This window comes from Macaca thibetana, chromosome 3 (assembly GCF_024542745.1).
Source record: "Macaca thibetana thibetana isolate TM-01 chromosome 3, ASM2454274v1, whole genome shotgun sequence".
Classification (NCBI taxonomy): Eukaryota; Metazoa; Chordata; class Mammalia; order Primates; family Cercopithecidae; genus Macaca; species Macaca thibetana.
Window position 1 is genome coordinate 152,223,111 of NC_065580.1, and position 21,426 is coordinate 152,244,536.

At 51.7% G+C, this 21,426-nt stretch overlaps 2 protein-coding genes across 5 annotated transcripts in view; both read left to right on the forward strand.

Moving 5' to 3' along the window:
• The window catches only part of PTTG1IP (PTTG1 interacting protein), a 142,101-nt gene that overhangs the window by 115,414 nt on the left and 5,261 nt on the right, over positions 1-21,426 (forward strand). For both annotated transcript variants that reach the window (XM_050784516.1, XM_050784518.1), the window contains 4 exons: positions 8,049-8,101; positions 13,472-13,580; positions 19,204-19,375; positions 20,623-20,669. In XM_050784516.1, the coding sequence (XP_050640473.1) occupies positions 8,049-8,101; positions 13,472-13,580; positions 19,204-19,375; positions 20,623-20,669 (381 nt within the window). The remainder of the gene's footprint in view (positions 1-8,048; positions 8,102-13,471; positions 13,581-19,203; positions 19,376-20,622; positions 20,670-21,426) is intronic.
• The window catches only part of SUMO3 (small ubiquitin like modifier 3), a 177,081-nt gene that overhangs the window by 103,888 nt on the left and 51,767 nt on the right, over positions 1-21,426 (forward strand). The gene's annotated exons all lie outside the window — the stretch shown is intronic.

A 21,426-nucleotide genomic window follows, 5' to 3' on the forward strand; every position in this document is an offset into this window, starting at 1 on the left:
TCAGCTGAAAAGCACTTCCTTCTCCTCTAGGAGACCACTCTTGGTTGCTTCCACTTAGAGTAATCTCCAAGTCCCGGTGGGTGAACTGTTGTTTCTCTTACTGGGGACCCCTTGAAATAGGAAGAATGGTGCCACGTCATGTTGGCATTCACTGCCCAGGCGCCCGTGGTGTCTGCGTGCCCCTTGTCCTTGGAGAGAGGGCCTATTTATAGCTTGGAGAACTCGCATCTTCCCACAGAGTACTTGCTTAGTGTGAGATTTTTTACTGCTTGTCATAGTTACAGGAATGTGACCACAATACTAATGTTTAAAACATTTTGTCTTCTTTACAAGGACACTGTGTGAATTTAAAGAATACATTATACCAATCCAAATCCAACACTTTTAAGCATCTTTTTATGTGTTTTGATGGAGGAGAGACATTAAGAACCCATGGTGTATTGAAGATCTTTGGAGCAAGATTCTTGAAGTTAAAGAAACCTGGATAGGGCTTTTGGACCCCACTTTATTTATGTATGGGGTCAGACTCAATCCAAGAGCTTCATCTGGAGGAAAGACGACCCCGAAAAGGAGTTCGGACTACTGTCTGAGGGCTGGAGCAGTGTGGCCAGTGCAGGTCCCTAAGGTGGTGGGTGCCACCCAGCCGCTCCTTACAGTGGGGCCTCCTGATGTGGAAAGGGGTATCTGTAGTCGGCCCATCACTCTGAGAAGCATGGCTTTCTAACTTCACAGAGTGCTACAGTGTACACAGGGTTCACAGCGTTGATATATACTATTAATCTTCAACTCTTTGTTTTGAAATAGTGGAATTTGCAAGAACGTTTTTTGTCTCCATATCTGCCCTCTTTTCTCACCTGGAATTGACAATGTAGTTGGTCTTCATGCCTCTGTCCCAGTGCAGAGTGGGCACCATGCCTCTTTGGCTGTTGGTTCTGATGAGAACTGCAGCCTGGAGACTGCAGCGTGTGGCCTGCTGTGTGACAGGAGCATGACGAGGAAATACTTAACACTTGCTGATGTGTTCCTTTGTGCTTAGTGCGTTTATTGACTCACCTGAAACTTCAGGAAAGCACTCAAATGGGTCATGGAGGATTGGTGTATCCTGACAGAAGAAAACTTTTTTTTTTCCTTTAATTTTAAAAACAAATAAGACTGAAAGGTCTTTAAAAATTGATAAATGGAGTGTAAGTTGAAGCCTTGCAGTCATAGGACCTCAGAAGTCAGGGCAGTCACATTCAGTGTTAGACTCAAGCAACACAAGGGCAGTTTTTATCTCTGGTTTTCTAGCACATGGTTTTTCTGTATCTTGTGATGCGATAAGAGATGGTGATCTCTTAGAGAAATAAACACTGCTTATCTCTGAAGCAGTAACAAATGATTCATGCCTTTCTTTTTTTTTTTTTTTTTTTTTTTTTTTGAGGTGGAGTCTTGCCCTGTTGCCCAGGCTGGAGTCCAGTGGCATGATGTCAGGTCACTGCAACCTCCGCCTCCCAGGTTCAATTGATGCTCCTGCCTCAGCCTCCCAAGTAGCTGGGATTACAGGCACGTGCCATCACGCCCGGCTGATTTTTGTATTTTTAGTAGAGATGGAGTTTCGCCATGTTGGCCCGGCCACTCTCGAACTCCTGACCTCAGGTGATCTACCCACCTCGGCCTCCAAAAGTTCTGGGATTACAGGCGTGAGCCACTGCACCTGGCCTTTCTTTTCTTCCTATGCAAGATGATGTGTTTTCAAAGGACAGAGTAGAATGACCTTTTCCCATCTTTGATGTTATTTTTTTTTTTTTTTTTTTTTTTTTTTGAGACAGAGTCTCTGCCGCCCGGGCTGGAGTGCAGTGGCCGGATCTCAGCTCACTGCAAGCTCCGCCTCCCGGGTTCCCGCCATTCTCCTGCCTCAGCCTCCCGAGTAGCTGGGACTACAGGCGCCCGACACCTCGCCCGGCTAGTTTTTTGTATTTTTTAGTAGAGACGGGGTTTCACTGTGTTAGCCAGGATGGTCTCGATCTCCTGACCTCGTGATCCGCCTGTCTCGGCCTCCCAAAGTGCTGGGATTACAGGCTTGAGCCACCGCGCCCGGCCTTTGATGTTATTTTCATAAGGACTGTAAACATTGGTGTTTTCCCCCTTATTGAAAGCCTGCCCTGTTCTTGGCCTGCTGGGAGCAGGAGGAATGTTGGGTGGTTTTTCTCTCCCTCTTCCTCTCATGCCTCTCCGCTGACTCAGACTGACCGGTAATCCAGAGGTCTGGGGGTACATGGGGTTGATGGTATGTGTTTTGGAGCTCAGTTCTTGTAGTTCACACAAGACCTAGTTATCAGAAAGAAGCTTTAAAAATGAAAATCCGCATGAACGAGAACGGCATCATCCCTGTCGCTTGTAGCCACTGTAGGGCTGAGGAGAGGAAGCACACGCACCCTTCCTGGTAGATGACTTTTCAGGAAGGACTCCAGTGGGTGTGTCGGGCGTGCCCTGTGTCTCCTTGCCCAGGTTGTGTTTAGAAAGACCTCAGAGGTGCAGAAAGTTGAAGGAATAGTGCAGTGAAGTCCTGGATGCCCTTCTGTTCTCAACATTGACTCCGTTTGCCTTAGCACTCTCTCTGTAGATCTCCTTGTTATTTTTTAAGTTTATAATAAAATTGTGTTTTATTTTTAAAAATTGGTTCAGGCCAGGTGTGGTGGCTTACGCCTGTAATCCCAGCACTTTGGGAGGCCAAGGCGGGTGGATCACGAGGTCAGGAGATCAAGAACATCCTGGCTAACACAGTGAAACCCCATCTCTACTAAAAATACAAAAAATTAGCCGGGCGTGGTGGCAAGTGCCTGTAGTCCCAGCTACTCTGGAGGCTGAGGCAGGAGAATGGCATGAACCCAGGAGGCGGAGCTTGCAGTGAGCCCAGATTGCACCACTGCACTCCAGCCTGGGAGACAGAGTGAGACTCCGTCTCCGAAAAAAAAAAAAATTGGTTCAGCTGGGCACAGTCGCTCACACCTGTAATCCCAGCACTTTTGGAGGCCGAGGTGGGAGGATTGCTGGAGGCCAGGAGTTCAAGACCAGCCTGGGTGACATAGCAAGACTCCATCTCTACTCATATTTTAAAAATATATTGTAAATTGACAAATCACAATTGTATTGCCTGTTGTTATTTTGACCAAACCATTTGGGAGTAAGTTACTATTGTGACCTTTATCCCTACATTCTTCAGAGTTTATCTTCTAAGAAGGAGGCTGTTCTTCTACATAACTAAAATTTATCAAAAGCTAGACATGTAACATTGATATGATATCATTGAATACCTGATTTAACCTCCAATCTGGTACAAATTTTACCAGTTACCCCAACAATGTCCTGTTCCTACCCGCTGAGATCCAGGACCACAAGTTGCATTTAATCGTTGTGTCTCTTTAATCTCCACTGGTCTAGAATAGTTCTTCTTTGTTTTCAGAAAGCCAGTTTGTGGAAGGACCCTCAGTGGGTCTTACCGGGTGTTTCCTTTTATTCGATTCAGGTGCGCTTTGGCAGGAGCATGGCGCAGTGACTCTGTCCTCTCAGTGTCCTCCGTGGGGGGCACATGCTGTCACTTTGTCCCATCATCGTGTTGTTCTGGGTTATGGTGGGGATAACTGATCTCTTGGAAGGTGCCACCTTCTCCCCCTGAGTAATGACTCACCTGTGGGGAGGTGCTTTGAGACTATCTTGTCAGTCCACAGGCAGACCCAGTGGACTTGACATCTTCGGGGGCAGACCCAGTGGACTTGGCATCTTCGGGGAATTCTTGCCTGCGTTAGTGTTGGCTGTGATGATTGTAAAATGGAGTCTTCTCAACTCATCATTTCTTCAGCGTTTGCCACTCGGCCTTCTCTTTATTTCATGTCAGTATGGATTCTAGGGGTTAGAGTTCATGACTGTTATCATTTATTTTGATGTTCAATTGGCCCAGATTTGGCCAGAAAGACTCCCTCCAGACTGGCTTCTGGATCCTCTAGCCATTCGTTCCTGTCCATGCCACTCTCAGGCACTGCACACTGTCTGTGGCTCAGCTTGTGCACTTTCTGCCCCACTTCTGGAATCAGCCATTTCTCCGAGGAGCTCTGCTTCCTGCTGGTGGGGAACAGCATCTAGAAACCAAGAGCTGGGCACCAAGGATACACATCTGCTGCTGAGTGTTGTCCTTTCAGTGGACAGAGCTGGGAGTTGAATTTTAAAACCAAGAGTTCATCATGGTGCCCGTCACATTGCAACACCACGGGGGTCTGTGCCCACCATCAGCCCACCGTTCCTCCTTCTTCCCACAGTGCCAAGTCACTGGGGACTTCGAAATGTCAGCAGTGCTGTTCTTATCAAAGTACCCTGTAACCCTGCCTCTCAGCAGTGATTTCAGAAATTAAGGCTTTTCACTGGTTGCCAATTTTCTTTACCTCCCTGGGGCTGAATACAACCTGTTGTTTCAAGTATCTAAAGTGGCTTAAAATAAACTTCTACATAAACTGACTAGCACACCCCTAGAGACTCTGAAAAAAGTACTACTTAGTGATAATTGCTGTAGAACATGTGACAAAATGTGCTTTCATTTCAAATAAAGTGGAGATTTATTTAGAAAAGTGGAGTGTATAACTACACTGTTAAATAGAAGGATCCCAACAATGGACTCGATGTGTTATTAGTCCCTCTTGGTAAACGTAATGAGTGAAATTGTAAGTTAAAGCTGAAGCTCTTTTCCCTCCATTTCATCATGAAACTCTTCACGTGTACAGCAAAGCTGAAGGATTTTGTGGTGCGCGCTTGTGTACCCGCTACCTCAGGCGTGTCGCCACGCTTTGCTGTGTTGCATTTGTCCAGGTGTCCCCACAGCCTTCCACTCCTGCGTGAGTGTCAGGCACAGACGTCAGCGTCAGTCACAGACGTGAGCGTCAGTCACAACGTGTCAGTCACAGACGTGAGTGTCAGTTACAACTTGAGTGTCAGGCACAGACGTGAGTGTCAGTCACAGACATGAGCGTCAGTCACAGATGTGTCAGTCACAACGTGAGCGTCAGTCACAGACGTGAGCGTCAGTCACAGACGTGAGCGTGTGTGTGTGTGTGTGTGTTACGGAATTGGGGGGGTAGGCAGTCTGTGTGTGTGTGTGTGTTATGGGATTGGGGGAGTAGGCAGTCTGTGTGTGTGTGTGTGTGTGTGTGTGACGGGATTGGGGGAGTTAGGCAGTCAGCACGTGTGTGTGTTACGGAATTGGGGGGGTAGGCAGTGAAGTACTCTTCTGCCTTCACTGTGCTTGTCAGGGACCAGAGTTCAGAGTTGTCTTGTTTTTTCTTTTGAGATACATTTTTCATACAGGGAAATGTGGGAAACTTAATTGTGCTGTTCAGTGAGTTACACCCATATAGCCGGGACCGAGACAGACCCTCGATCTGGAAGATTCAACCTCCCCCATACATGGCTGCCCCCAGGCAGCCATTGCCCCCCTCCCTCCATAGGTGAGTCTCACCTTTTCTAGAGCAACATGGCCACAAAATTACACGATAGGGTCTTTTGCGGAAGGCGTCTTTCACTCACATGATGTGCTTCAGACTCATCCGTGTTTTACATAGACCAGTTCATTTCTTTTCATCGCTGAACAGTGTTAGTGATTGCACAGCCACATAGCTCACCTCTAAAGGAGAGACACAGAAATCAGCCTTTTGTGTTTGGAATGCCTTTTCCAAAGATCCCTTCATCCGGGAGCCGCATGTTTGCTATTCTTGATGCCCTGCTGGTATTGTGTGAGTGTTCCAGTCTGTCTGTCCACCCTCCTACAGAGTGACATCTGGGCTGTGTTCACTTGGGGCTGTCACAGGGCGTTCCTGCGCAGGTCCGTCTGTGGATGCGGGCTCCCTCTCTTCTGGATGAAATACTAAGAGTGGGATTGCTGAGTCATAGGTGGTCGCATGTTTGTTTAGGAGCAGCTGCCAGACCTTCTTTGCAAATTATTGAGCCATTTACACTTCCAACACTGTGTGAGAGTTCTGTTGCTGTGCATCCTTGCCAACATTTGCTATTGTCATTCTCTTTAATTTTAGCCATTCTGGTGGGTGTGTAGTCATCTCTCGTTGGAGTTTTAATTTGCATTTCTCTAGTGACTGGTGGTGAGCACAGAGCTCTTTTCAGCGTGCACAGTGTGTGTGTGTGTTATGGGATAGGGGGAGTAGGCAGTCAGCTTTGTGTGTGTGTGTGTTACAGGATTGTAGGAGTGGGCAGTCAGCTTGTGTGTGTGTGTGTGTGTGTGTTACAGGATTGGGGGAGTAGGCAGTCAGCTTTGTGTGTGTGTGTGTGTGTGTGTGTGTGTGTGTGTGTGGGGATTGGGGGATTAGGCAGTCAGCTTTGTGTGTGTGTGTGTGTGTGTTACAGGATTGGAGTGGGCAGTCAGCTGTGTGTGTGTGTGTGTGTTACAGGATTGGGGGAGTAGGCAGTCAGCGTGTGTGTGTGTGTGTGTGTGTGTGATGGGATTGGAGGAGTTAGGCAGTCAGCACGTGTGTGTGTGTGTTACGGAATTGGGGGGGTAGGCAGTCTGTGTGTGTGTGTGTGTGTGTGTTATGGGATTGGGGGAGTAGGCAGTCAGTGTGTGTGTGTGTGTGTGTGTGTGTGTGTGTGTGACGGGATTGGGGGAGTTAGGCAGTCAGCACGTGTGTGTGTGTTACGGAATTGGGGGGGTAGGCAGTCAGCGTGTGTGTGTGTATGTGTGTGTTACGGGATTGGGGGAGTAGGCAATCATCGTGTGTGTGTGTGTGTGAGAGACGGGATTGGGGGAGTAGGCAGTCAGCGTGTGTGTGTGTGTGTGTGTGTGTGTGTGTGACGGGATTGGGGGAGTAGGCAATCGTGTGTGTGTGTGTGACGGGATTGTGGGAGTAGGCAATCATCGTGTGTGTGTGTGTGTGTGTGTGACGGGATTGGGGGAGTAGGCAATCGTGTGTGTGTGTGTGACGGGATTGTGGGAGTAGGCAATCATCGTGTGTGTGTGTGTGTGTGTGTGACGGGATTGGGGGAGTAGGCAGTCAGTGTGTGTGTGTGTGTGTGTGTGTGTGTGACGGGATTGGGGGAGTAGGCAGTCAGCGTGTGTGTGTGTGTGAGAGACGGGATTGGGGGAGTTGGCAGTCAGCGTGTGTGTGTGTGTGTGTGTGTGACGGGATTGGGGGAGTAGGCAATCGTGTGTGTGTGTGTGACGGGATTGTGGGAGTAGGCAGTCATCGTGTGTGTGTGTGTGTGTGTGTGTGTGTGTGTGTGTGACGGGATTGGGGGAGTAGGCAGTCAGTGTGTGTGTGTGTGTGAGAGACGGGATTGGGGGAGTAGGCAGTCAGCTTGGTTGCGTGTTGGAAGTTATTCATGCCATCGCTCTTGCTTCTGATTGGCTTGAGTTCCAGAGCTGTTGGCTGCGTGGAGTTGGACCCCTTCCTTAGGAGCAGTGCTGTGAGTAGCGGGCAGAATCCCAGGGTGTTCTGCATGATTGGAGCAGGCTGGCGCACCGGGCCTCTCCCTCGGTACAGGGAGCTTAGCCCAGTCTGGGGTGAGGCTGTCAGGGGACTGAGACCTTGCTTTGTCACATGAGATCTGTAGGTGAGTCCGAAGACACAAGTGTGCTGCTTGGCAGTGTTGCTGGCATTGCTGTGGCCTTGGATGGAGGCTCTTGGGTTACCAAAAGAGTATGTGCTGATGAGCGGAAGGTCCCAGCGGGTTCGTGGCTAGTGATTACACAACCGCAGGGCGCACCTCCTCTCGCAGAGGGATCTGAAACACCGCCCTCTGTGTTGGGACTCTTCTCTCCCGGAAGAGCCCTCGCGGACAGGAGCTGCGTGTTTATGCTCTTGGTGCCCTGCCTGCCGCGGGATTCCTGAACACTCGTTCCAGATGCCTTGAAGAAGGCTTGTTACCAGCAGGGCTCAGGAAGAGGACCTTTGCTAATTCCAGATCAGAGGTTCTTGGTGCTACGCCCCTCACTGGTGCCCACCCTCCCCTTCTGGACAAATATTTACACTGCCTGATTCTCAGTGACTGACTTGTCTCTTGCCTGTTTCCTGCAGCTTGTTCTCAGAACACAAACAAAACCTGTGAAGAGTGCCTGAAGAACGTCTCCGTAAGTAGCACGCGGACTAGAAACCAGAGTGCCGTCCAAACCGTCCAAAGGCCACACGGGCTTTCTCTAGGTCCAGGGAGCCGCCGGGATGTGTGAAGGGCTCTGTTGTTTGGGATTTGGGGGGATGGTTTTTTGAATAGTTACTAAATGTTACTTCAGCCCTTTCAGGCATATCAAACCTTCTCCTGAAAACTGCAGTTACTGTCTGAGCATGGTCAGTATCCGTGATTTCACTCCTGTGCATACGGGGCCACACTGCGTGCTCAGCACTGCGGTCAGCCTTCCTCACGAGGCCCCTAGCGAGACATTGGGCTGTCCGTAAAGCTGCACCCTAAGGCTGGGAGCCCGTGTTTCCCAGGCTATCAGGGGCTGCAGCAGAGACTGCTTTCTGAGCTCCTCACACAGGATTGGAAGGGGCAGAGCAAGGAGAGAAAGGCACCAGCCCTCTGCGCGGGTGCGCCAGGCTGTCCATAGCACTCTCTGGTCGTGATCTGGGGCTCAGGTTTGGATTTTGTCCCTGGGTCTTTTAAATACTGTGTGCCCTTCAACAAGAGGCTAGCGGTCTAGAGCAAAGTTCCCTGAGCCTCCACGGCGTGGGGTGGGGCCCAAGACTCCCTGGGGTACCTTCCCAATGGAGTCTGATGCAGATGTCCGCCTGGGAGAAGGAGCACGCATGGTGGGGAAGCAGCGTCACAGTGCAGGTCTTGTTAAAGACGTGTGAACAGGGTCCTTTGGCTTTCTCTGCGTGGTGACCTGCTCTCAGGCCAGCCTGGCTGGCACCTCTTAGGCTTGCCGTACTGCGCAGCCCTTGGTTCAGCAGCACCCATGTCTCCTCGCAGCACCATGAAGTCAGCGTGGGAAACCTGAGGGAAGGCCTGTGGCGAGTGGAAGTGGTTAGGCAGAAAACAGCATCCTGTGAGGCCTTTTTCTTAGGATTCCTGAGAGGCCACCCCCTGCCCCTTCCAGTCAGGGGTTTAGCAAGCGTTGAGAACTGCAGGGTGAGGCTTCCTTTTCCCGACAGTGAGGTTTGAGGACATGAGGAGGCTGGGAAAGATGTGGCGTGAGCCATATTCTCAAAAAACAGTTCTTCCTGCACGAGACAGTGGCGTAGGTTTGAGACACATCTTGTCAGTTTGTGGGACTTAACTGGATACTTGCATTTGCTGATTAAAAATTGAAAGATGGGCCGGGCATGGTGACTCACCTGTAATCCCGGCACTTTGGGAGGCCGAGGCAGGCGGATCACAAGGTCAGGAGATCAAGACCATCCTGGCTAACACGGTGAAACTACGTCTCTACTAAAAATACAAAAAATTAGCCGGGCGCGGTGGCGGGCACCTGTAGTCCCAGCTACTCGGGAGGCTGAGGCAGGAGAATGGTGTGAACCCGGGAGGCAGAGCTTGCAGTGAGCTGAGATCGCGCCACTGCACTCCAGCCTGGGCAACAGAGCAAGACTCCGTCTCAAAAAAAAAAAAAAAAAAAATTGACAGACGCTGTTTCTGTAGTTTCAGATCTTGACATTGGTGGTGTTGAACTTGCTCCAATGCCCTGGTCCTGGTGCATTTTCTAGATGGTGCTTCTTTTTAGTCTCTGGGTTTTTCCACTGGAAGTCATTTCAGCCTTAAACACAGCTGACTATCGTATGTGGCTTTGTAGCCTAGAGCGTGTTTTTGCCGTGGTGCCCTGTGTAACCCTCACCACCCCGGGCAGGGTGTGGTGATGGCAGCCGTCTCGTGGATGAGGCGGGACCGAGGGACTTGCCCAGGTCATCATGGGTGGGGCCAGTCCAGAAGGGCTGAAGGCCTGACTCCGGTTCTGACCCAGACAGGGCAGTGAAGGGGGCCGCTTGCCGCGCAGCCAGCTCCAGGCCTGCATGGGCGTGGTCTTGGGCACACAGGAGGTTTCTGGAAGGAGGTGTCTGTGCCTGGGAGGCCTCAAGAAGACCCTGCATGTTGCAACAGAGGCTGTGGTGGGCTGTATCCATGCTGCTGAGGCTGTGGTGGGCTGTGTGTCTGCTGCTGAGGCTGTGGTGGGCTGTGTGTGTCTCTGCTGCTGAGGCTGTGGTGGGCTGTGTGTGTCTCTGCTGCTGAGGCTGTGGTGGGCTGTATCCATGCTGCTGAGGCTGTGGTGGGCTGTGTGTCTGCTGCTGAGGCTGTGGTGGGCTGTGTGTGTCTGTGCTGCTGAGGCTGTAGTGGGCTGTGTGTCTGCTGCTGAGGCTGTGGTGTACTGTGTGTGTCTGCTGCTGAGGCTGTGGTGGACTGTGTGTGTCTGCTGCTGAGGCTGTGGTGGGCTGTGTGTCTCTGCTGCTGAGGCTGTGGTGGGCTGTGTGTCTGTTGCTGAGGCTGTAGTGGGCTGTGTGTCTGCTGCTGAGGCTGTGGTGGGCTGTGTGTCTCTGCTGCTGAGGCTGTGGTGGGCTGTGTGTGTCTCTGCTGAGGCTGTGGTGGGCCGTGTGTGTCTGCTGCTGAGGCTGTGGTGGGCTGTGTGTCTCTGCTGAGGCTGTGGTGGGCTGTGTGTCTGCTGCTGAGGCTGTGGTGGGCTGTGTGTCTGCTGCTGAGGCTGTGGTGGGCTGTGTCTCTGCTGCTGAGGCTGTGGTGGGCTGTGTGTGTCTCTGCTGCTGAGGCTGTGGTGGGCTGTGTGTGTCTCTGCTGCTGAGGCTGTGGTGGGCTGTGTGTGTCTGCTGCTGAGGCTGTGGTGGGCTGTGTGTCTGCTGCTGAGGCTGTGGTGGGCTGTGTGTCTGCTGCTGAGGCTGTGGTGGGCTGTGTGTCTGCTGCTGAGGCTGTGGTGGGCTGTGTGTGTCTCTGCTGCTGAGGCTGTGGTGGGCTGTGTGTGTCTGCTGCTGAGGCTGTGGTGGGCTGTGTGTCTCTGCTGCTGAGGCTGTGGTGGGCTGTGTGTGTCTCTGCTGAGGCTGTGGTGGGCTGTGTGTGTCTCTGCTGCTGAGGCTGTGGTGGGCTGTGTGTGTCTCTGCTGCTGAGGCTGTGGTGGGCTGTGTGTCTCTGCTGAGGCTGTGGTGGGCTGTGTGTCTGCTGCTGAGGCTGTGGTGGGCTGTGTGTCTGCTGCTGAGGCTGTGGGGCTGTGTGTCTGCTGCTGAGGCTGTGGTGGGCTGTGTGTGTGCTGCTGAGGCTGTGGTGGGCTGTGTGTCTGCTGCTGAGGCTGTGATGGGCTGTGCGTGTCTGTGCTGCTGAGGCTGTGGTGGGCTGTGTGTGTCTCTGCTGCTGAGGCTGTGGTGGGCTGTGTGTCTCTGCTGAGGCTGTGGTAGGCTGTGTGTTTCTGCTGAGGCTGTGGTGGGCTGTGTGTGTCTGCTGCTGAGGCTGTGGTGGGCTGTGTGTGTCTGCTGCTGAGGCTATGGTGGGCTGTGTGTCTCTGCTGAGGCTGTGGTGGGCTGTGTCTGCTGCTGAGGCTGTGGTGGGCTGTGTGTCTCTGCTGAGGCTGTGGGGGGCTGTGTCTCTGCTGCTGAGGCTGTGGTGGGCTGTGTGTCTGTGCTACTGAGGCTGTGATGAGCTGTGTGTCTCTCCTGAGGCTGTGGTAGACTGTGTGTCTGCTGCTGAGGCTGTGGTGGGCTGTGTGTGTGCTGCTGAGGCTGTGGTGGGCTGTGTGTCTCTGCACTACTGCCTGAGCTGCTTGCTATGTGCATATTACTTAATCGATCAGAAAAGCAACACAGCAACAACCAGAGAAGAGAATGCCGTGTCCTCCCAATGAGCTCCTCTGGCTCATGGTACCACTGTCATGGAAAAATGGAAAATCAGACATTTACAACTTGAGCCATTTGAAAAGGGAGGATTAGCCAAAAATCGTTAATTGCAAGCAAAACCCCTGAAATTTAAGATACTCCCAAATGACCAAAATAAACAGGGTTTAACTGTTACTTGTTATGTTATACTGGAAACAACTTAAACAAGACACTAAAGTGGTCACTGTATAAGTCGCCCTGGGAAAGAAAGCCCAGGGGATGTTGTCATATTTTTTTGTGACAACGACTTTCACCCTAACCTGGGCCAAAAATGTCAAGGCTTTCTATCCTATATCCTATTAAAAAGTCAGCAACACTGTTAATGTGGAGATGTGAAGTAACAGGCAGTCTGGACTTGGGTCTGGTCTTGGGCTGGCACATTAGCTGCTGCCGAACGGCAGTTCTTTTTTTTTTTCCTTTTGAGACGAGTTTCACTCTTGTTGCTCAGGCTGGAGTGCAACGATGCCATCTCGGCTCACCGCAACCTCCACCTCCCGGGCTCAAGCGATTCACCTGCCTCAGCCTCAGGAGTAGCTGGGATTATGGGCCTGCGCCACCACACATGGCTTATTTTGTGTTTTTAGTGGGGACGGGGTTTCTCCATATTGGTCAGGCTGATCTCGAACTTCCCACTCAGGTGATCCGCCACCCGGCCTCCCGAAGTGCTGGGATTACAGGCGTGAGCACCGCGCCCGGCCTGAATGGCAGTTCTTTTACCCCTTCCTGTGCCACCTGCCTGCGTGCTAGGCTGTTTCCTGTCACGCTCGGTGCCTGGCTCACAGAGTGCTTGTGGGCCTCATTGTGTACCACCGTGGCATGTGCTGGGCCCAGCTCTGTGCTCTTACACACACATACGGGTATGGTGGTGTTGTCTCCACACCACTGCGGCCTCATACCTGATGTTCGAGGGGCTCAGACGAGCATCCATGAGGTTCTCTCCAGCTCTCGGTTTAGGGCAGGCTGAGCCTTAGTTGCATCATCTTTCAAGTTGTGCAACTTAGTGCGTTTGTGAAGGTCAGAGGTAGGAAGCATGGTCCTTTCTACAAATGGTGACCATGCTCACCAAAGTCCATTCATCACAGACTCAGTGAGTGCCTGTGATGGGCCAGGCTATGTCCTGCGTTCTTGGGATGCTTCAGCCAGTGATGTGCACGGGTGCCCAGCGTGCGGGGAGGAGAGGTCTACAGAAGCACACCTCACAGGAGGTGAGCAGGGGTGGAAGCAGGTGGTTGTGTCCAGTCGGTTGGTCAGGGCAGGGCTCATCCAGTCAGTGGGGAGCTACACAGATGTGGGGAGAGTACTCCAGGCAGAACAGGCTGAGCTGAGGCTGCGAGCAGGAGGTGGGGTTGGCAGCACAGAGGCCCCGTCGCCTCAGTAGGGTGAGTTGTGGAAGAGGTGTGAGTGACGCGGGCCTTGATGAGTCCGTGGAGAGCTGACAGGGCTGCTGGCTGCTGTGCTGGGTGTGGACTGAAGGGCGGTGAGGGTGAAGGCAGAGACACGGTGGGAGGGGGAAGGCTGAGCCTTTACAGCAGCCGTCCACAGAGTAGATGCACTGCTGGGCTGTGGGCAGAGCCAGGACAGTTCTTCCTTTGTTTTTTCTGTTGTGTTTCTAACGCTTATTTAATGTTGGTCTCTTTCAGTGTCTTTGGTGCAACACTAACAAGGCTTGTCTGGACTACCCAGTTACAAACATCTTGCCACCTGCCTCCCTTTGTAAATTGAGCTCTGCACGCTGGGGAGTTTGTTGGGGTAAGTCATTGTTTTCATTTGCTTCTTGCAAAATCGATGCTTCTTTGAAAATAGTAGTATGGGCTGGGTGCGGTGGCCCACATCTGTAATCCTAGCACTTCGGGAGACGGAGGCGGGTGGATCATGAGGTCAGGACATTGAGACCATCCTGGCCAACATGATGAAGCCCAGTCTCTATTAAAAATACAAAAATTAGGCCGGGCGCGGTGGCTCAAGCCTGTAATCCCAGCACTTTGGGAGACCGAGACGGGTGGATCACGAGGTCAGGAGATCGAGACCATCCTGGCTAACACGGCGAAACCCCGTCTCTACTAAAAAAAAAATACAAAAAACTAGCCGGGCGAGGTGGCGGGCGCCTGTAGTCCCAGCTACTCGGGAGGCTGAGGCAGGAGAATGGCGGGAACCCGGGAGGCGGAGCTTGCAGTGAGCTGAGATCCGGCCACAGCACTCCAGCCTGGGCGACAGAGCGAGACTCCGTCTCAAAAAAAAAAAAAAAAAAAAAAATAGCTGGGCATGGTGGTGCGCACTTGTAATCCCAGCTACTTGGGAGGCTGAGACAGGAGAATTGCTTGAACCCGGGAGGCGGAGGTTGCAGTGATCCGAGATTGTGTCACTGCATTCCAGCCTGGCGACAGAGCAAGACTCCGTCTCAAAAAAAGAAAATGGTATTATGTGCCCAGTTAGCAGAAGTTGCTAGAAAATGTGATGCCAATAGCTCTGTGACTCCCAGGGAGAGGCTGGGAAGCCAGGGATGATCTGGTGACCGGGAAAGCAGCCCTGGGGCTCCCTAGGGAACCTGGAGGACCTCCTTCCAGGTCAACCCCAGCACTGAGCTCTATCTCACCACGTTACAGAAGGTGTGGGAGAAGGGCGAGTTGGAAGGCAGTGTGTCTGACTTCTCTGCTCAGTATGTTTTGTTCATGTGTCACCCCGAAACTCATCTATGAATTCCCCTAGAATCTCCAGTTTTCCCAGATTGAGAATCCCTGCTTAGTGTGGACACAGCCCTCTTTTCTTGTGTGCATATCTTTGTATATTTGATTTTGCGGGCATTTTTAAATTAGGGATATCAGCTCTTGTAAGATTCAGATTGTTTCCTAGTTTGCCTTTTTGCCCTTTTTTTTTTTTTTTTTTTTTTTTTTTTTGAGACAGAGTCTGGCTGTGTCGCCCAGACTGGAGTGCAATGGCACGATCTCGGCTCACTGTAAGCTCCGCCTCCTGGGTTCACGCCATTCTCCTGCCTCAGCCTCCCGAGTAGCTGGGACCACAGGCGCCGCCACCAGGCCCGGCTAATTTCTTGTATTTTTTAGTAGAGACGGGGTTTCACTGTGTTAGCCAGGAAGGTCTCAATCTCCTAACCTCGTGATCTGCTCTCCTCGGCCTCCCAAAGTGCTGGGATTACAGGCTTGAGCCACCACGCCTGGCCAGTTTGCCTTTTAAATCAGTTTGTGGTGTGTGTTGTTACCTGGAACTCATTATTATGTAGTTGAATTTATTCATCTTTTAGGCTTCAGGTTTTGGGGTAATACGTAGGGTTCCCAAGCTTTGTAAAGGAGCAGTGTTTTCTTAAGGTGTTTGGATGATTCCTTTTGTTTATTTGCATCTTGGGTCCCTCTGCAACTTATGTCTTATCGCTCTTCTAATTGATTTCCATTTCAAAATCTCTCAGGCTCCACCTGAAACAACTTGTTGCCAGCGTTGAGGCCCTAGAGAATTCAGAAGTTTGCGTGGTGGTGGTGGTTGTAGTGTGGGATGTCTGGCAGGGGAGGTGGTGGTGTGTGTGCACATTCATGTGTGATGTGTGTGATGCGTGTGTGTGTGTGAACATTCGTGTGCTCATCATGTCTTGTGTGTTCCTGTCATGTCTGCCCAGGGCCTGGTCATGCCTGCCTCCACCTTGCCTCGTCCCTTCCATGGAACTTCCCTTAATGACCACTCTGTAGAGACAGCTCCTGGACCTGGGGAGCCTTGCCCTTTGGAGCACCTGTTCTGGAGGTGTTTTTAGTGGCCCATAGCTTCTGATGAAGTGCACACATCTGAAGTCTCCCTCTGCATGGACTGTGGTTTATAGCGTACACAGTGCACACACGTGTGCGTACATATATTCAGTGCATTTTTGCATACGTATACAGGTGATCACCACTCACAGCAAAGTAGGTAGGACTTCCAGGACTCTCAGAAGGCCCAGTTCCTGTCAGGACCCCCACGGGAGCCACTGACTGGACTTCCCGTCACCACAGATTAGTGTCGCTGGTTCCAGCCTTTATGTGGAGAAAATCCTGTGCTTTATTGGACGTTTTATTCAGCGTGTGCCCAAGATTCATGTCAGTTGCCTGCACCAGTTGTCTGTCTCGTGCAGTGTTCTATAGCTGTTTAGCCACGCTGCCGCCTGGGGACGTCTGGGTCCCCCTGGCGCTGCCGCCCGGGGACGTCTGGGTCCGTCTCGTGCTGCCGCCTGGGGACGTCTGGGTCCTTCTGGCGCTGCCGCCCGGGGACGTCTGGGTCCCTCTGGTGCTGCTGTGAGCCGTCTTGTGTTGGCGCCGGCACAGGTGCTCACTTCTGGAGGCGCGTAGGAGTGGAGTTGCTGTGTCACAGCGCATATCTGTGTTTAGCCTTAGTGCATCTGCCAAACATTTTTGGAGTGGCTGTACCAGTTTGGCCTCCCCCAAGCAATGTGGGACTTGGTTGCTCCACATCGCTCCCAATGTTTAGGGTCACCAGTCACCCTAAGTTTAGTCCATCTAGTGGGTATGTCATGGTGTCTTGTGCTTCTCATCTGCATTTCTGCAGTGACTGGCCGGTCATGCTGAGCACCTTTACAAGTGGTGGGCGTTTCTGACAATTCTCTTGTGAAATGAAATTCCCACATTAGGCTGCAGAAGTGGATGGACACACAGTGTCCAGCCCTGTACACAAGAGCGACAGCAGGTGACTAGTCACAGCCACAGCGGGGAGAGGGCACTGCACGCCACGCAGGGTCAGGCAGGGGAACAGGGCTCGAGGAGGCAGCCGTGTTGTGACAGGAGGGTGGGGTGCGATGACCTTGTTTGGTTAATTCTGAGGCTGAGAGGGAACTGACACCCGCTCCTCCAGGAGAAACAGGAAGTGTGCCTGGCCCTGCCAAAAGGAGGAAGAGGCTGTCTGAGCTGAGACCTTGTCCCAGCCTTGTCCACGGGAGCAGAGTGGGGAGGAGAAGTTGTGACTGGGCCTTCAGGGCCCTCCTGGTTTCACCAGATGCCATGGCGCACATGATAACCAGTTTTAGGTGTCGCACCACAGGTCCTTGTTTATTCTTACAAATAACCTTGGCCGGGCGCGGTGGCTCAAGCCTGTAATCCCAGCACTTTGGGAGGCTGAGACGGGCGGATCACGAGGTCGGGAGATCGAGACCATCCTGGCTAACACGGTGAAACCCCGTCTCTACTAAAAAAAAGTACAAAAAACTAGCCGGGCGAGGTGGCGGGCGCCTGTAGTCCCAGCTACTCGGGAGGCTGAGGCAGGAGAATGGCGTGAACCCGGGAGGCGGAGCTTGCAGTGAGCTGAGATCCGGCCACTGCACTCCAGCCTGGGCGACAGAGTGAGACTCCGTCTCAAAAAAAAAAAAAAAAACAAAAAAAAAAAACAAATAACCTTAGAACCATTTTTATCCAGTTCTAGGCAAAATTATTTTGGAGCTTTAGTTGTAATGACCTGAAAAACATGCTCACTTGGAGGAAAATGAGATGTCTACAGCATTGGCCGTTGGTCCCAAGGCAGGATGCCTCTCTTTGCCAGGCCTCTCCTGCATCCTTTGGTTCAAGTTCAAGTTCATGGGTTTTACCCCGTAGAATCAGCAAAAAGGAGCCCAAAGTGTGTTTCCCATTGTGACAGGATTTCTGTTTGTTTTTTAACTAGTTTTAGCTGCTAATCAGAAAAGCTGTCTGAGGGGTAGATGTGTTTTAGGGCCAGCCATCTTGTTGATCTCATTGGGTTTTTTAGTTGATTTTTCTGGAGTTCTCCAGTCAAAAAATGACATCTTCTGCCAATGAAGATCTCCTCTGTAGTTCTCCCTATTACTAGAACTTTTGCAATTCTATACTTCCAGAGCAGGTCAGAGGAGGAAAAAACACAGGATTAAAAGTTCAAAAGGCATTTGATCAGATGTAACCTCCTATTCCTGATTTTCAAACTATTTTAATAAACTAAGAAATGAATTCTGTTGAACGAGTAACCCACTAGAAGTGGATCTCAGGGTCCAGGGCAGCAGGGGGGTGAGGCTGAGGGAACCCCAGAGGCCTCGCCGTCAGCCTCCTTGCCAGGGCCCAGGCGTGCAGCAAGTGTTCACTCCCAGCTCCTGGAGGTCAGAGGTTGTCACCTGTGGTGGTGGCACAGCTATTAACTGTAGTTAAAAACAGTGAATCATGCGGTAATCTACTGCCCAGGGGAGTTTGCTTATAAAGCCATCTTCAGGAGGCTGGGTGGGTGTTTTTGGTTTTTTTCGAGATGGTGTCTTGCCATGTTCCCCAGGCTGGAGTGCAATAGTGCAGGCACGGCTCACTGCAGCCTCAACCTCCCGAGCTCAAGCGATCCTCCCACCTCAGCCTCCCGTGTCGCTGGGACCAGAGGTGCATGCACCACACCCAGCTAGTTGTTAAAAAATTTTTGTAGAGATGGGCAGGGGTGGGTCTCACTTTGTTGGCCAGGCGGGTGTTGAACTTCTGGACTCAAGCCGTCCTCCCGTTTTGGCCTCCCAAAGTGCTGGAATTATAGGTGTGAGCCACTGTGTCCAGCCAAGAAGGCTGTTTGAACTGCATGATTGAAAACATGTTTGCAAAAGTAGTGTTACAGTATTTTTTAATTGACTCTGGTTTGAACTGAATGGAAAAATCTTGGCTGATTTTAATATATAGATCTTTAAAATAAGTTTAAAAGAATAGTAAAATCTGTTTTAAATGTGCATGTGTCTCCGAAGGCTGGTTAAGGACATCATAATAGGGTTTGGGACTGATTAGTCAGCCGTTCTTCAACCCCAAGGTCCCCAAAATATTCGATTTGAAGATGATCCCGTCTTGTTCCGTGGCCTCATCCGCTCCTCCACGGTCATTCCTTACGAAACTGGCTGCCAGCATGTGCCCTTTACATAAATTTATTGTAAATAAAAATTTACAATATTTCTCTTGTAAACCATTGTAATATTCTTGACTGTGGTTTAAACAAAAAACAAAGCTGCATCGGGCTTCACCTCCATTTCTATGAGTTTAGAATGTCTTAGGAGAGTCTGAATACGTAGCTTGGAATTTTGGTTTAGTTAACTTTTCTCAGGCTTGAAATACCTTTTCAAACTCAACTGAGACAGACTACCCTGTCACTGCAGTTCATTGTGGTTAATATTATAAATTGTTAATAAATTGTAAGTCACAGATAGGAACATGTGGCTGAAAGGAGACTCGGAGAGGGCGGGACCCTGGGGGGTGGGGGCAGGGCCACAGGCTCTCCACACCCCAGGAGCCAGCTTCCTGGCCGAGGTGGCTTTCCTCCTTAGCTCCTGTGTTCCGAGGTTGTTCCCCAGGGACGAGGGAAGGCTGCGGTGCTGGGTCGGTTATGTGTCTGGGGCGGCCCTAACTCCAGGTGCTTAAATCTCCAGTGAACTTTGAGGCGTTGATCATCACCATGTCGGTGGTCGGAGGAGCCCTCCTCCTGGGCATTGCCATCTGCTGCTGCTGCTGCTGCAGGAGGAAGAGGAGCCGGAAGCCAGACAGGAGCGAGGAGAAGGCCATGCGCGAGCGGGAGGAGAGGCGGATACGGCAGGAGGAACGGTGAGGTCGCAGTGATGCCTGCTGGGAAGAAGGTCACTTCGAGGGGATTCAGATCTGCCAGGCCATGGAAATCACGTGGACACGTCCTGAGTTTCCCTCAGTTTTTAGAAATTAAGAATGTGTGTAGTGCCCAGGGGATCTTCTAGGTCGTGGTAGAGAGGGAGAGACTGTGGTGGGAATCTAGTAGTGGCTGCGAACCTTGTTTCTACGGGCTTCCTCGCTGGTCTCCTCCCATCAGTGCGATAAGACTGAGTCTGCGCTCGGTGTCACCAATGTGTGACGGCTGCTAAGGCGGCTCGTCCCGGCCCAGCATTTGCCAAGAGCAAGCTGAGGCTCAGAGGGGACAGCGTCTGACTGTGGCCAGGTCGGCTCTCCTGTCACCCTTTCCCTGGCGACACAGCACTCTCCTGAGTGTGTGCTGGGGCTCTCGGGTAGCCCTGGGAGGAGGTGGTGTCGTCCACACCTGGCAAGGGAGAGGATCTGAGGGGCCAACTGTCAGGTTGGTGGCGGGTGAGGGTGGAGGCGGGACATATTTTCCATGTAGTCACCTTGAAGTCACATGCTACTAAGTAAAAGCTGACAACTGCATTTTCCTAACCATTCAGAACCTGGGATATGATTTTTACTGTGTTTTCTTCATATGAAAAAAGCTTTTTAAAAATCACGATATTGGGCATTTGAATTGCTTTTATTGAAAAGAATAGAATAGGCCGGGCGCGGTGGCTCACGCCTGTAATCCCAGCACTTTGGGAGGCCGAGACGGGCGGATCACGAGGTCAGGAGATCGAGACCATCCTGGCTAACACGGTGAAACCCCGTCTCTACTAAAAAATACAAAAAACTAGCCGGGCGAGGTGGCGGGCGCCTATAGTCCCAGCTACTCGGGAGGCTGAGGCAGGAGAATGGCGTGAACCCGGGAGGCGGAGCTTGCAGTGAGCTGAGATCCGGCCACCGCACTCCAGCCTGGGTGACAGAGCGAGACTCCGTCTCAAAAAAAAAAAAAAAAAGAAAAGAATAGAATAATACATTGGAACAACCTTCGAAGACTGGGTTCGTTGTCACCTTGCCTGTCCTGGTGGGTATGTGGCCTGATGACCAAGCTTGTCCCCATCCTGGTTTCACTCTGGGAACTGGAGGGAAGCCACCAGAAGAAACCTGGAGCCTCCACTGAAGGACCCGGGAGGGTGTGTCTAGCAGTTCTGCCGTGCCTTGTAGCTTGGTGCTCATAATGTTCCTCTGTGTTTTAGGAGAGCAGAGATGAAGACAAGACATGATGAAATCAGAAAAAAATATGGTAAGGACTGGTCACGCCTCCTTTTTGACTGGTTGGGAGGCGATGGCACGCTGTCTGTGTCCTCATTGGACTGGTTGGGAGGCGATGGCACGCTGTCTGGGTCCTCACTGGACTGGTTGGGAGGCGATGGCACGCTGTCTGGGTCCTCATTGGACTGGTTGGGAGGCGATGGCACGCTGTCTGGGTCCTCATTGGACTGGTTGGGAGGCGATGGCACGCTGTCTCGGTCCTCATTAGTGCCAGTGGGGCCTGAGATTGGGCTCTGGGTTCACCCATTGGAACAGAAGGAGGTCTCTCCAGAGAGGAACAGCTGGCGGTTGTCGCCAGCAGTGCTGTGGTGAACTCATTCCTAGGAATATTTTTATGTCAGCCAGTCGTCTTCATGAAGTCTGGTTTCTCAGACACCTGTTTGCTTATCGAGTCACAAGACTGCTGGGCTGGAAGTCTGCGGCTGTTCTGCTGTCATGTTGGGCTTCCCATGGGCGCACCTGCGCAGCCGAGGTGCTGCGGCTTTCTGGTCTTTGTTTCAGGGCGGCCCCTCATCCGCGGACGCGTTGCTCGTTGCTCGTTGCCATCTTCCGAGTGTGGCAGGCGCTCCTTCCAAGCACTCCCCAGCACCGGCCCTGCTCCCTCTCGCCCGGCCTGGGGGTTCTGTTCTTGTTTGGTTGTGTCTGGAGAGATTTTGGAGGGGAGCTTTGAAGGAGCCAGAAGGAATGTATTTGCCAAGTGTAAACCTTTTATTTAGTTGGAGTGAATC